Genomic DNA, 15,872 nt, shown 5'->3' on the forward strand with positions numbered 1-15,872 from the left:
TGTAGCTTTAAATATATATGTACACACACACACACACACACACACACACACACACAAAGCTGCATCTGAAATATTTAATTTCCTACAGCAGGTAGAAAATGAATAATGCTTTAAAGCAATTCCCTGATTAAGTTGTAAAATTCTTCCCAGGAAATGGAGTCCCAGAACACGTTCCTGCTCACATATTGATGGCATATACTGTAGCATTAAGTTCCCGTGAGCGTTAACGTTAGCTGATTTTTAGGAGGCACATTCTTAAGTTTTAACGTAAGCAACTTTTATACATCATATACATCAGTGAAGACTTCTTTCAAGTAAACACATGCTCTGTGTTCTGCACTTTCTAAGAAGGATAAATCTGGCTTATTTAACAACTCCATTCAGATGCCAGCCCTGACAGTAACCCTGTCTGGGTCTGCTGAAGATTTTGACATGGTCATTATTGTGGTTCTATTACCTAACACAGATCCACTGGAAATACAATTTGTAGGAGGGTAAAAAAAAAAAAAAAAAAAAAAAAAAAAAAAAAGAGCTTACAATCTTTGGAGATCATCATTAACACTTCTTTCTCTCTCAGCACACCAGTTTGCTGGCATCTGTCCATCAAGTAGTTTATGACTTGCAGAAGTGAGAGAAGCATGTTAAAAAAAAGCCAGTCTATCCAAATTAAAGTGAGATACAGTCAGGCTTAAACAAAAAGAGGACATCTAAGCAAACATATTACTAATTCCACATCCAATCTCAACAAGGTCACCTTTAGATTACAGCAGTAACTAAAGCCAATGAATAATCACAAAAGAAATTATTTCCTTCTGTACATTTTTTTATTATTTACATAATACAACAAAGCATAGCTGCTGGGTAGTGTGATTATATGCAATACATAAATATGAACTATCTGTACATGTCTGCATATCTAATAACTGAACAATGTTAAAGCAAAAACAAACTTTTTAATAGTGAAATAAAAACTAAGACTGAACATTGCAAAGAAAATCAGAAGTTCAAAAGTAGTATCTTGTGTACATATGTAACTATTTACAGATGAGAACAGGCATTATCACAACACTAGTCTAAACTGTACCTGCTTATATAAAAAACACAAATTTCATACATCACAAAGAAACCTTCCATTATAACACAGAAGTGATATTACCAGACAAGCATCAGTGAAGTATACTGCCTTTTCTAGAGTTGTTATTGTACAATGCTGTAGATAATGCAGCCCATGCAATACACCCAAGAACACTACAGTCCTACACCCAAGTACAATTAAAAATGATAAAGCAGCCCTTCGAGAGTGGTTCCAGCTACCACTTAAGTCTACAGTAGCTATGTCAGGTATGGTTTTCCATGCAAAGTGGTGCAACCGTCACGTTAAAACTAGGAAAAAAATGGTAGTATTATTGTGAACTCAGAAGACACTGAATGTAAGCAGTATGTGATAAACCGCTCTAATACTTCAGCAACTTATTCAGATACATGTTGCTTGATAGAGCTGTTCTGGTATGTCTAAAAACATATGTAACGTGTTTTGTAAACTAATCTTACAACATTGTGCTACACAACAGTTTTTGCTAAGCAAGAAAAAGCTGACAGTTCTGTTGCAGACTGTTCTGTTTTGTAAGACCCCAACAGGACACTTCCTTTGCATGAATAATTTTCACGATTCTAAACTTAACATAATTGACTCCAAAACAGTGTTCTCGCAAGTGTCTTCTTTTTCTCAATGCAACTGCTAAGTTACATTCTTAAATATGGCACCAACACTCATCTTACTGAAAGGCAGATCTCTCTACATAGCTTAAATTCTGGTAGAAAACAATGGAGTGTTGCAACTAAAACCAGAATGAGATATATAATGACAAAAGTAGGCTGCCAGCCTTTTTGATGTATCCTTCTCCAAAACAGGCACATGACACTAGCCAAAGATTATATACCTCAGACATTTCAAAAGGCAGATCTGCTGCAAACATGCAGATGGCATACATTTGTTTGGCACAAGTGAAATAATAGTCTGTCCTCTGTGCATGTGTATTCCTGTGCAGGTTTCTAATCATTCAGCTATATTCTAAGGAGGGCATACATATTTTCAAGGGCTGTACCTATCCAATCCTGCCTGTAACAAACTACCAAACATTCTGAAATATAATTAAGACAAACAAGACTAAAAAACAAAACAACTTCGGAGAACATCAAAGGAAAATGGCCATGCACCTGCTCTTCAATGTTTTCCTAGGATATATTATAAACAAAACCAAAAAGTCAGTCTTTTCATAAGCAGTTCCATTTATATTCTCTGGATTTTTTCAGCCACTACCACAGGATTCTCTTTCCTTATTTTTGCTGCAGCTTCTGCTTTGTAGTCATAGGGGCAGTTATGCTTGTCAGAATAACGGTGAAGTCCACAAAATAAGTTTCCACAGCGGCAGTCAAATCCTGTCCAAAGAAAAATATACAGCATCATTAGAAAGCTTTGTATTTAAGAAAGCTGTAAGTTAATGGCTTAGTTGTTATAGAAGAAAATCATATGTTTGACTCCTCTGACTTACAACAGCCTAGCAAAAAAAAAAAAAAAAAAAAAAAAGGAAAATACGTTTCCAAAACACGTCATTTGTAAGTAATTAGGATTTCGTGATCAACTTCACTGTTAAGTTAAATCTTTTAAGAGGCAACTATAATAATATAGATCCGTTCAGCATCTAAGTGTTCTCCTACCTGTAAGGCCAACCTTCTTTCTGCACATGAAACATCTGTTTTTCTTTGGTTTGGGAAGTTCAGGAGCTTTCTCTTCATTTTGTGAAGTACTAGGCTGAGAAACTGATGGGGTTGGTTGAGTAACAACTGTTAAAACAAGCAAAGAACAGAAAGGTTACAATTTCTCACTTTTCATGACCATATCTAACTATACAGTAGCAAGCATACACTTCTGAAAGATTACTTTCCACTATTAAGACTCTAAATAGACTGTATGAAGTACTGCAGACTAGACTATGAAAAAGTAAATCACAAAGATTTTTAAGTCCACTGCAAGCTCCCCTTTTGGGTCATATTTTCTCTACAGTTCTACTAGTCAGAAAATCTAAGGTATATTTAATGTTCACCCAAAGTTGCACGTACTCTCAATACTAAGAACAACCACACAATCAAGTAAAATTTCTTTTAAAATAGTAAAAATATGCATGCAACACATGCAAAGTGTAGTTGAACAGAGATGATACCTACAGAGAATGTAATCAACTGGAACATACTTTGGATAAAAATGAATTTGTCAGTAATACGTCACTGTCATAGTACTGGTTATTGTGCCACTATATACCTCTGAAATCAAGAGAACCAAAACCTGAAACAATTCACCAAGACAGCTCACAGCAAACTACTGATTTGGGGACAGATCCAGAACACTGCTATAAAACACATCATACAAAAGAATCTTATTATTCAGTAATTTGAAGAATGAACTATGGATTTTTCACAATAAGTATCTGTATTCTTAAGCTATATTTGGCTTTAAAGTGCAAGCAGGTGTAGCAAAAATTGAAGTCTGTTCATGACAGAAGCAAGTGAAAAATAAGTCAGTGACATTTTACTCGTTACCAAAAAAACGTCATTCACAGAACTTGCATGAATCTGTTTATTTTCTTTTAAAAAATTATTCTCATCAAATTAAAGGGTATTTTTGTTGTTGCTTTAATATCCCCTTAATTTATATACAACTCTCATGGAAGATAGCTCAGGATATATATTTTAATGCTATCTCTGACACATATAATCAATGGACCCTATTCCTAGCACCGTTTTCCTGAGAACTCCCAGCTGTTTGAGGATACAAATTATTTTAAAATACAAGGAGCAAACTACAAAATACATTACAGAATAAGCAAAGTACGTAAGCCTTAAAAACATATTTGTAATGAAATTTATGCATACAAATAAGGTTTGAGTTCAGATTTTTTTTACTTCCCGTGAGAATTTAGATTTTTCAGATACAAAGGGAGAGTTATGCTATTTTCCTATCTTTAAATTGTTATTTAATTTCATTTATATTATCATGTTTGTATGTGTTATGAAAAATAAAAGATCACTATTATCCCCAACACCTTGGCAGCCTCACGATTCACTGTGGAAGACAGGCCTTGAATTCCTGACCGGAGTCTAAGAAAGATTTAGAAGTGACAAGTTCTAATTCTCAGAAGTAGCAAGAAGTATTCACCATTCAAACCTCCAAAATTTTATACAGTAAGACAACAGCCGCTAATATTTTCTTGAACATTTGTTTAATAGTCCTAATAAATTACAAAAGCCCTTTACTATATTTCTTGTCTGGTAGAGATCTTTTTCTAAAAAAATCGTGAAGTGTTTGATCTGTTGCTTAGTCCACAAGAGTAACAAAATGTTATAGGACTTGCATTACAATCATTACTGTTGTCAGTACTTTTTGGAGTAACCGTTACTGTTTTTTGAGAAAACTTCTTTGTATTTGTGATTTATCAACGTTTTCTAGAGCTCCAGTTATGATGCTTTGAGCTTATTTTTCAATGCCAAAGAAAGCAGTAATTGGTATCAGTCAATCCATGTAAGAGCTTCTGACCAAAACAAGTTAAAGGACATTGATATGACAAACAGCACACAACTCCTGGATGCTATCAAGCCCCAGTTACAGCATTCATAAAACCAACCAAACAAACAAGCAGCATCCAAAAGATGAAGTCAAGCTCCTTTTAGATTTGTTATGCTGTTAATTTGTTTAAAAATGCATCGATAAGTGTAAGCCATGACAGGAAAAAAAGAGGAACCAAAAATATTTCTGCACGCTGCAATTTGCTGCACAACTAGCCAGAGGGAAGCTTCATCTGCATGAGAAGGAATTCACAGTATGAGCCCTCACAGGCTACATGCTGTTTCAGTCAGATGCAAGAGAAAATGGATAAAAGAAGGGGCAAATCAAGAATGACCTAAATAATTGAAGTCACTCACACCATGCACTAAGATTAAAGCAAGGAAAATAAAAAACAACAACCTTTATCACTGCCTAACATGCTCACAAGGAAGCAAATGAGAACAAATCCATCTCAGTGAGAACATTACAGTTACTGCAAGTACTCTTTCTCCTGTGCTCAAGGAACCTGCACCAAGTGTTCACAGCCACACATAGCAGCACAGGAACCAGGAAGTGAAGAAAATAGTCCTAAGAAACAGCAGAGGCCCATTTCCCAAATAAGCTGCTGAACAGTATCTTTCCTGCACAACTAAAATGCATTCAGTAAAGAAGGAAGAGTAGAACATGCAGAGAAAAGGCAGTAAAGACTTAATAAGTAAGATGGGGCAGAGCTCCCTGAATTCAAATTGAAACACACAGTTTATTTCTTTAAAAGTAAGTACTTTCCCTCAGAAAAGAAGGACTCTTCCTATCACCCATCAGGCAAGTGCTCTAGTATTATTTATCCAAAAATAATTAGTGCTTCAAATAATTGCAATACGATCAGGGATTAAATCACTGGACAAGAACTGCAAGTACAAAAAAAAAAAAACATGGTTACTTTTACCTGCAGACCAGCTTCCTCAGTAACAATATCCCTGTTTGGATGAATTAAGCTCCATACTACTAAAAGATGTTTTTATCATTTTAGCTGAGTTCCTGCTGGCACAAAGCCATCTTCACCACTGTGATCATTTCCCTTACCAAGCTTTGGCTCCAAAAGCTAACTGATCAGGTTTACTCCACTTGAATTTTATCAAACCAATTGTTCTGTTACAAGGCTGAAAAACCTTAGGAATAACAGATGTTCAGAATTGGGTGAACCTTATTAATCATTTCAGACCAAAGTTATCTGTAGCTGTCATAAGCTGCATTACCATCACGCACAGAGAAGTCTACCACACATCTGCTAGGGTAATAAAGAGTAACATAAATCTCAGTATTAGAGGTATCCAAAAAAGCCCACCAATACAGGTATTCCATCGTAACTCTGGGAAAGCTTCTTTCATGTATAATCTGAAGATAAGACACATCTTCACAAAAGGCATGTGGGAACACTGATGCTGCTGACGAATGAAGTCAGCCACACACCACAGCATGACAGCTACTCAACCAAACATGGACAGATCCTAAAGAGAACAAAGCTCTTACCTGACCAAGCTATTAGACCTTAGTGACTTTTTCAAAAACAGCACTATGACAACTGCATTTTCAAAATGGACAGTAGGTTTGCTTATGCAAACATAGTTGCTGCAGAAAAGGATGCCTACTATGGTTATTTTTCAGATTTTTTCACACGAAAAGTTATTTATTTGATGATTTTCAGTTGAAAAACAAATCTATTTTTCCTCGATCCTCCCTATGCTAAAAGTAACCAGAAAAAGGCCTCTCAACTAACACCAACTAGAAACTTATTTTCTGATTATGTATAAATTAACCATGGCACAGGATTCCAGCAGCTTGAACTGCACAACTATCATAGGATTACTAAGTAGATAACCTTACGTAGATGCTGGAAGTAGATATCGCTAGTATAGTAGATAACCCTAGATGCTGGAAGAGCAAAGTCAGTCTTGAAAACATAAAAATACAAGCGTCTTAACTTGACTTCATGAAACCAATTCCGTTGGCCAACACAAAACTAGCAAAACCAAAACAAATAAGAATAGAGGTAAAGTCTGGAGTAATCAGAAAGACAGCAGACTAAACATCTGCAGTACCAGAGCAGAAACTGCAGATCACCAAATCCTCTTATTTTGTTTTAAATACAACAGACTAGTATATAAAATTGGAATTTGAAAAGATGAACAGTCCTTGCTAGGCTTTGTCAAGCTTCTTCGAAGTAAATGCTTTATTTTTCAGAAACCAGAACTGCTATGGCAATCTAGGAGCCAAAAATGAAAAGGCTGAAAAATAAACTTCACTTCTAATTTCACAGGCAAGAGAAGGAATATATTCTGCAGCATGTAACTTACTTCCCATATGCCCAACTAACAAGCATATAAAATATTTTAAATATTTTATTAATGTAAAGACATCCTGGTTTACACATCTCACAAATACAGTTTAATTTGGTCACCATGAAGACATGATCTACCATAATCATTTCAGGGAAGAAGTTAAAACAGCATTCTATCAGCAATAAGCACAGGACCACTGGTTGGACCCTCAGTTCTATTTTCCAAGACTTCAAGCCAATCCAATTTCAGAATTATATAAAGCAGGGCTATCTACAGATATTACAGTAGACATGGGTAACATGAAGATAAACTATTTTGAATGCAAAATGCAAAAAGTTGTATCAGCTGACTTTAATAATGACTACAAACAAACTGTCTATCGTTACAACATGGTTAAATATTATAACATGCAAAGCCAAATTAGAATTAACAAAGCAATTATTACAGCATCAAAATCCAAGAAGTACCAGTTATAATCTCAAGCCTACCATATTTCATAAGCAATCTGTTCAGCATCTTGCACTATTACCAGCAACACACACTGACGACATCTACAATTAAGTTAGAGCAACTCTCATAACATGGTCTGAACCTGGATGCAAGATAACATTAAAAAATCATATTGGCTTTGTAGAGTCAGTAGACAAGTGAGTCAAACACCATTTTCCACTGCCTTCTGAAGCTCATTAAATATTACTTCAAAGAAAAAAAAAAACAACCTGCAGTATGGATGGAATTAGGCCGCAGTTTAGCGGTTATCTGAGTATTTTTAAAATACGTTACATGAGAACACAGACATTTCAATTTCGCATTCACTTTCATTACATGCCATACTACTCCTCAGCTATGGCATCATACCCTGCACTCTAAAATTACTAATTAATTGCTAAATTAATTACTTAAGTTACTAATGCATTAAAAACAAAGCAAATCTAAGTCACTAACATGCATGCTGATACCAATCATGTCTGGTAACAGACACTTCACAGGAGACTCATAATTGAACCATGGAAAGACAGACAAAACCACAAGAAGTGCTAAAAACATACAGTAACTTGAAATAACATGATGTTTAAATATATGTGTTTTCAAAACATTTTTTTAAATGCCTAATATGCCAACTCATTTTTCTCTTTTGTAGGTATCTTTCACTAGTACTTGCATGCCTGCTAGAACAAAACAGGTTTCATAAAGAAGGGCTACACTACGCCTTACCAACTTGCTGAATTCCTGTATATTGCTCTGACAGTATAATACAAAGAAGGGAAAGAAGTCAAACTAGGTTTGGCATTGAATTCCTGTAATCCACAAAAGGAAAAAAACAAAATGAAAAAACAAATAGCTGTGAATAATTTCTAGAATGCTTTGGGTAAATTCTGTACTATAATTCATTTCTTAATAATAGTAAGTGTAAAAGCAGCTCAAAAGCTTATGAATATTATGTAAATAGAGCCCACTTAGCGGAGTTTAGACACAGCGGCCTTTAGATTTCTGACTTGTGGGTAGTTCATCATATAGGGAACTAGATAACATACGCCACTGTTCAAATATGAAATAATACAGCTGAACTACAGAATTACAGGTCAGAAGAAAATACAGTGTGCTAGACATGTCAATTACAACCAACTGGGTCAGTTACATCCGACACACATTTTTTCCTTCAACTGTTAAGATATGACTACTTGAAAACTTGATTTGTCTGAATGAGAATCCAGTTTGCAACCTCAACCTGGGGAGAAAATAAAAATAAAGCAAGATAAGCCTGTAAAGTTTTACCGTTCCCAACCTCAACAGCTTCTTAATTTAAACTACACATTGTTAAAAATTATATCAATTGCCAGATGTAATTATTTATAGCTTTCTGGCTTGCAAAGGAAACACTGAAAATTTCCTAATGAAGTTCTGGCAGAAAAGAATGCAACTTTATGTCAGTGATGATGTTAAAAGGAGAGATGTACTTAAAGGTCATGCTGTTCATGCTCTATACTACTACCTGTATAACAGTTGTAAGTTCAGTTTCTAGGGTCAGACTGTGCTCAGAACTAGACTTCAAGACTGTGGTATTATCTTAGAGAGTTACAACTAATAGAAAATATCAGCTTTGTTGTTATGAATTATTGTGCATTGCTGTGTCACCTCCGCCTCAGGAAGAGAGAACATCACACACTGAATGTCACTGGAAAAAGGAAGAGAAGAAAAATGCAACCAGTCCAGACACAACAAGGATTCTGAAGCCTACGGCATATTTTCTCACATGCGAGATAGAACGTCTTATGGGTATCATAAACATACAGAAAGGGTTGAAGGAGACTCCAAAGCCCACCATTCCCAACAATTATACCAAGGGCAGGGCTGCCAATTCAGGCTGCCCAGGGCCCATCCAACCTGGCCCTGAATGCCTACAAGGCATGAGACGTGCACATCCTCTCTAGACAGCCTGTGCCAGTACCTTACCACACTCAAATTGAAGAATTCTTCCTAATGTCTAATCTCAACCTACTTTTTTTCAGTTTAAAATAATAATACCCAACTTTTTACAATGTCTCTTTCTATCTTTATAATAATCTTCTTACAGTTCTGAAAGGCTGCAAGACATACTAAGGGAGGCAGTTTTGTTCCAGAAGTTTCCCCAGAAACATTCAAGTGCTGTGGCAGTACATCAACTTGCAACAACTGTTACTGCTTTCAACCGGCAAGATTACTTACAAAAATACAACAGTATCTTGAGCTGCTATTGGATTCCCACTCTCCCCCCTTTTCTAATCAAGAGAAGCAGGTGTCAGCTATCATATAACTCACTTGTTAAGGAAAAAAACAGGTATTGGGTCTGAAATTGAAGGTTGTCTGTTACACACAGCAAAATGACAGGCTACTACTGGCAGTTTCAGTAAGAGTAAATTCACTTAGTACTTCACCATTGCTACCATTTTATGCATTTCTTCGGCTTGCTTGACACCATTTCAGGCAGGAAATCTTAAAAAAAGTTCTATAGGTTCATAAATATCACAGTTGAGCTTTTAAGCTATGTAAAGAAATACTCTTCTGATGACATTAGTTATAATAGTATTAGTAAAGAAATCTGCTCTGAACAGAACAAGAAGAAATACACTTTTGAAATGGACTTTAGCTCTTGTCACGGAATCTCAGCTCAGCAAGACTAGTTGCAAATGGTAAAACCCTCTGTAGAAAAAATGTGCAATTAAATATCAGTTGTTAGAGCAAAACCAGAACTAGTTAAAAACCACTTTTATCCCGTGCTGAGTAGCGTCCTTTGTATTTTATACCCGACTTCATAAGTGAAAAACATTAATTTTATCTTCAGTTTAAATTTACCAATTATCAGCTTCTGTTTTAAGAATACTTCATAATTGTTACATTAAAAAATGGGGATACATATACGCACAGAATGAATACATTAAGGTATTCATTTAAGTAGATTAATAAATGAATTCAACCACTCAGTTGCAGTCCCTTTCCTGCCTCCATCCAAGCAGTTTGCACTTTTAAGTTTAATCACTACAGTTACAACCTTCCAGTGCAAGAACAAAACATCTAAACTGAAGATTAATTCCCAGCTTTAAGTATCCTACATCCACAGAACAATGCTTTAATTATATCTACTGATATAATTATATATATCTACTGATTTCTCAACATTTCTTATTTAAAGAATCAACAATTTCTTATTTAAATCTCAACTGATTTCTTATTTAAAGAACCTGTAACCATTTTTGTCAGCATTTTTATGTCCTTCCTCCACTTTCATTTCTCTGTAGAAAAGAATTTGTAAGAACTCCATTTTTTAAACCCAACAAGCCATGAGTCAGCAGAAGTTGTACTGCTTTTTAAACTATTTAAAACACATCATTAACTTTCTCAACAATTCCTGAAGACCAGCACCACAATGGGAGATGCCTCCTCTGTCAACTTTGGTTAAGTCACCAGCACAACCAGTGTTACGCCGCAAACATACCTGGCTCAGTCTCTGTTTTCGGTGTTACTTTTTCCTCTCTTGAAATGCTCATTTCTGTCATTTGCTGCGTTACAGGCAAAGCGGCAACAGGCACATTTCTGTTCATGTACAGTAAAACATGTAATTTTACATCAGTTTTAAGTACATAATAAAAATATCCAAACCCATCAATAGACTACTTGTTTAACTAGTCCTGATGCTCATCCCTAACTCCTGCTTCTACTATCTTCAAAATACTTTTTGATTCTATTTTAGTTCCCCATAGTAGAAAATAGTCAAATCCGGAGCAAACACTTCTCCAGATAAACTGCAAATGCAGAAGTACAACACCAAACATTTTAATCACTAGTCATTTACAAAGATTTATAAAGAAAAGCACTGTCAGGTGTGCCTTCTGCTCCTAAGAAATTGAGTGAAGTGGGTCAAAGTTACTGCCAATCATTAACTTGCTACATACTCACAGCTCATCTGAAACTCAAAATAATACTTTCATCTTACCTCGATTTTTCAGATGTGCTGCCAGAAACACCATCACAGTTGTTTAAGCTAGTAGTATCTGCTCTCTGAACAGATGTAGAGTCTGAGGTAGGACTGTTTGAACCAGTGGCTGGTCCTACAAAACAAGAATTTAAGTCATTATAAACAAGTTGTAGAATACATTAGTCAAATGTTCTTGCATATAGTTATGAACTTGCATACATTATTCATTATACTGCACACTACCTCTTACTTAAAAGACAGACTATATTACTAACAACTGTAATATCATGTAAGAGATCATGTAAGAATATACTGACACTAGAAATAAGTGGAGAAGAAAATTAAGGGTGGATCACAACATATTACACAAAAACATTCCTATTTTTACTATTATTATTTATATTATTACTATTTTTTGTGTTTTGAATAAGTATACTCTTTGAAATTTGATTTCAGTATACAACATTCAGAAGTTCTCCCAAAACATGTTATGGGATTCCTCTTCATCAGTTTTATGTTTTAATTCAAAATAAAATAAAACCAAGAAAACAGAGATATTGTAAACTCTTACCCATTGGACTGATTCTGCCACTGTTCTGCTGCCGTTGAAGATGTTCTTTGTAGCAAACAGAACACATCCCGTTTGTCCTAGGATTTCCATAAAATCCACATCCTGTACTACACAGCATAGGCCCTGGGGTCTGGTTTGTCTCCTGAGTCATCTCGATGCTGTAAATAAAAGCAAGAACTGCATTAGGAGCGGACATGTCACCAAAATCAATTACAGGGTTACAGAATTAAAGCACGTCTGCTCACCCTGCTCCCATAAAATGATATCAGCATTCTTATAAAGAGATTCATGGACATTAATGAGCCATTCAATACTGCAGTTGTATTGTTAAGTAACATCATTACATATCCTTAAGACAAGAAAAAAAGTTATCATGCTGATGATACTGAGAAGTAGCATGCTTGTCAAACATTGAGCTGCGTGTACAGGTTATGACCAAATTCAATTGATGGCAAAAAGCCCTTCGTTATCAACGTCTGAGCACTAGCATGGATATGCAGAATAAGCAAAATCAACCTTGTATCTGCTGTACCATTTTGGCAATTAACAGCTTATTTTACCAAATTCCATTCAGAACCACTCCGCTTTTCCAATAATGTTGATTTTGCAACATTTTGACATTTATTCTATTACTAGCAGGATTAACTTCCACAGTCCATTTGTTAAAAAAAAAAAAAACCAAAACAACAGTAAGATCCCTGAAGTATTGGCAACAGCCAGTTAAAACCTGTATTCGTATCTTTAGAAGAAGTTTCCAAAACAAGGCCTCAAATACTCCTCAGGCTGTGTATGAAAGTTGATACTGAGTATTAACTGGCAACAACAAGTGCACAACAGTCTCTTCAACAGAATCTAAACAATATTTCTGAGATAGGATTAGACCTGACTTTGCTTTCCCAGGTACATCCCATCATGCTGCTGACAATTCTCAAAAGAGCCATTTAAATTATTTGTATTAATAAAGTTATAGCAAGACTTCCAAACCCTCCAACAGACAATGCCTAAGTCCGTAACGCAAACTGCAGTAGTTACAAATAACAATATTTCCCCTTCACTGCTGGTGAATCTCAGCAAAGTAAGGTAAGCAGAAAAACCGATAGAGAAACAAAGCCTTTGATTTGCAAGGGCAACAAAACTTGAGCACTGAAATCCAGCAATGTAATACAAATTGAGGACATGTAAGCATATTGCACTGATCTCCACATGCCAAGTATAGTGTTTCTAAATCCTGAAGACATTTGCATATCTTCTTTAGATGACAGCCTTCCTACTCAGGAAAAGTCAAAAAAAGAGATATTTCACAGCTGATACTTGTGAGAACTCAAGAATGCTGAAAGCACATTTATTATGCTACACAGAATAACACTTTTTATAATTAATTAAATGCTACACAGCAATTACTGTAAAGTCAGATTTCAATAGCTTAGTAATTGCAACTGACAGTAGCCTTTGTCCAATTCAACTAAGTTTCTAAGAGAAAAATAATACAGAAACAGGAGATAATTTTTTTTTTTCCTGCAGGTGATTATGGAACCTGATTTTTTCCCCAGCTATAAATAGAGCTACATTGGTACACGTAGTCATTTCCACTTCGATAAAACACTCAACAACACTGCATTTCTACAGCCTTGCACGTCAGACACGAAGTCAGCGTAAATCATGACAAAACTACGCAAATCTAAAACCTCTCATCTACATTCTAGGTTTACACTTAGAGAAAAACAAAGAGCCCATTTCTGCCCTCTTGTTAAGTAGGTAAGCTTAAAACACTATCAAATATGCTGCCACCATCAATCTCAATTAACACGTTCCAGTTCAGATTAGATTCAAGCTGTGAATCTGATTCATACTGTGAATCATATTTTACCACCTAAAGCATCCAGCTTCAGGTGCTAACACTGTTTTTAAAATACTACAAACAGCAAGCCTTGACAGCTGCTTGGTCTGCAGCTTCTTCCATTGTTTGAAATATACATCCCTAACAGAAAAGATGGGCTGTTGTCCAGCCCTTCAGAAATGGTGTTTTTCAGGCTTCTGAAGAAGATCCAGGTCTAACCATTTATTTTTATTTATCGCACACACAGGTGAACAGTTATAAAAAAACTTACCAAGCGGAATCCACTATCCAGTACACTAGGTTTTGCTGTATCAGGTTCTGAACCAGCAATGGCTGAAGCAAGGTCTTCAGACCAGACAAATTACACACTTCTCCAATTCCTCCCTAGTGGAACACCTATGAATGTCAGCAGCTAGCTGAAGTGTTCCTACAGATGTAGCTTCCCTCCTTTAAAAAGCCAGCTCCCAATGCCATCACATGTGTACTGCTTTCCTCAATATTTCTCAGAAGCACGGGTCACATGGGTGAGCGCATTAGCTTCCGCCTGTCACAAGGCTGCAATGTGACAGGCTGAGCTGCAGGCTCATACACAAAACCCCGTCAATAGGGGCCTCTGAAATCAGCTTCTATTTATATCTCCAAGGGCTGACAGCTCCGTACAGCCCACAAGGCCGAGGCAGCCGCGCATACACCCACCGCGAGAGCAAGATATGAAATCTGATTAACAGGACCGCGGCTTCCTTTCTAAAGGAAGAGAGAGCGAGAAGACCGAAATTCAATCAGGGAAGTGCAGCATCACCGGCTCGTCATCTCCAACAGCCATTTTCAGCCCCAGACACGGCGGGTGTTACAACGGGCCTCACAGCTCACTGTAAGGCCCCCGACCTCCCGGGGCAGGAGGCTACAACGGCCGGATCACCTCTCTTTTGCGGGGGAGAAAAATAAAATTCGCTCTGCCTCCCGGAAGGGGTAAAGCCTTGGCCCGAGGGATGCCACCACTTCACCCCGCACCCTCGCAGCACGGAAGCGTTGCTCCGGGCAGTCCCTCAGGGCCGGGCAGCGAGGCGGGGAGGCTCGGCCCAGCTCTGAGGTCCCGCTGCGAGTCCCGACACAGCGCTTCGTCGGTTCGAATTTTAACGTTAGAGACCGGATAGCGACCCAAAGAGATAGGCTTCAAACCGATCGCAAAACCTGGGGCCTGCCGGCCTACGTACCCCGCCGCCTGAGGGACCGCCGTTTACAAAGAAAAAGCCAAGTCCTGGCAGCGCGGCGCCGCGGAGGAGCACGGCGCGGGCCCAGCGCGGCGCCAGACAAAGAGGCCGACGCTGCCAAGTGCCCGGAGTGCGCCACGCTCCCCCTGCCCGCTCTGCCCCCGCCCCGTGGGTACCGGCGCACAGGAGCCCCGGAGGCCGTCAGGCCCGGATGACAACCCCGGGGGCGGGCCCTTGACCGAGCCGCACGCAAAGCCCTGAGTCACGGTCCGGACGCCGCCGGCCCCGCGCCCCCCATTGTGCCGCCGCGGGCGGGCCCGAGCCTCCCAGGCCCCGGCGAGACGCCCTCGGAGCCGGTCCTGCCGCCCTCTCCGCGCCCGCCTACCTGGTGCCGGCGGCCGGAAGCTGGGCGTCGGGTGTCGGAGAGGGCTGCGATTCGCCGCCGGGATAGCGAGGGTCCGGGGACTGCGAGGCGTAGAGCCGCCGCCGCTTCCCTCCTCCTTTGTTTCTGCGGCCGTCGTGGCAGCGGCGGCGCCGGCGGGAGGCGAGCCGCACGCTGTACGCGGGGAGGGTGGGGAGCAGCGGCAGGCAGGAGTCGCGGATCGGCGAGGAGGAGGAGGAGGAAGAAGGAGAGGAGGCGGAGCCCACTCCCTCGCCTCGGCCCCGGCTCCGACTCCGGCTCCTCCCTCTTCCCCTCACCCTCCTTCTCCCTCTCGACTCCGCCTCACGCTGTTGAGGCATGCGTACTCCTGCGAGAAAGGGCGGATGGAAGAGAGCGGCGGGCAGGAGAGCGGTAGGGCGCCTGCGTTGGGCTTTGTGCGTCCGACGCGTGCGTTGGGCGCGTGGCGCCGCTGCGCGCGG

At 38.8% G+C, this 15,872-nt stretch overlaps 1 protein-coding gene across 2 annotated transcripts; it reads right to left on the reverse strand.

Annotated features, from left to right (window-relative positions):
* Nucleotides 1–802: 802 nt before the first annotated feature.
* ZFAND5 (zinc finger AN1-type containing 5) lies at nt 803–15,566 on the reverse strand. 2 transcript variants are annotated; one of them, XM_042826914.1, is made up of 6 exons: nt 15,397–15,566; nt 11,964–12,121; nt 11,411–11,525; nt 10,913–11,010; nt 2,719–2,844; nt 803–2,439 (listed from the first exon to the last, which is right to left on the reverse strand). In XM_042826914.1, the coding sequence occupies exons 2-6, from the start codon at nt 12,112–12,114 to the stop codon at nt 2,291–2,293; spliced, it is 639 nt and encodes a 212-aa protein (XP_042682848.1). In that variant the 5' UTR covers nt 12,115–12,121; nt 15,397–15,566; the 3' UTR covers nt 803–2,290. The 2 variants fall into 2 exon arrangements, with proteins under 2 accessions (XP_042682848.1, XP_042682849.1); XM_042826915.1 differs by lacking the exon at nt 15,397–15,566 and adding an exon at nt 15,015–15,073.
* Between the last annotated feature and the right edge of the window lie 306 nt (nt 15,567–15,872).

This window comes from Centrocercus urophasianus, unplaced genomic scaffold (genome assembly GCF_019232065.1).
Source record: "Centrocercus urophasianus isolate 14NV4802_14NV808 unplaced genomic scaffold, USGS_Curo_1.0 seq_27, whole genome shotgun sequence".
NCBI lineage: Eukaryota > Metazoa > Chordata > Aves > Galliformes > Phasianidae > Centrocercus > Centrocercus urophasianus.

What these genes read in the sequence shown, in the direction of transcription:
- ZFAND5 (XM_042826914.1), bottom strand. Translation starts at nt 12,114, where the DNA reads ATGACTCAGGAGACAAACCAGACCCCAGGGCCTATGCTGTGTAGTACA. An exon ending in AGCACATCTGAAAAATCGAG is followed by an intron (nt 11,011 to 11,410) that starts GTAAGATGAAAG and finishes GTACATGAACAG; the next exon opens with AAATGTGCCTGTTGCCGCTT. An exon ending in GAAAACAGAGACTGAGCCAG is followed by an intron (nt 2,845 to 10,912) that starts GTATGTTTGCGG and finishes TTGTTTTAACAG; the next exon opens with TTGTTACTCAACCAACCCCA.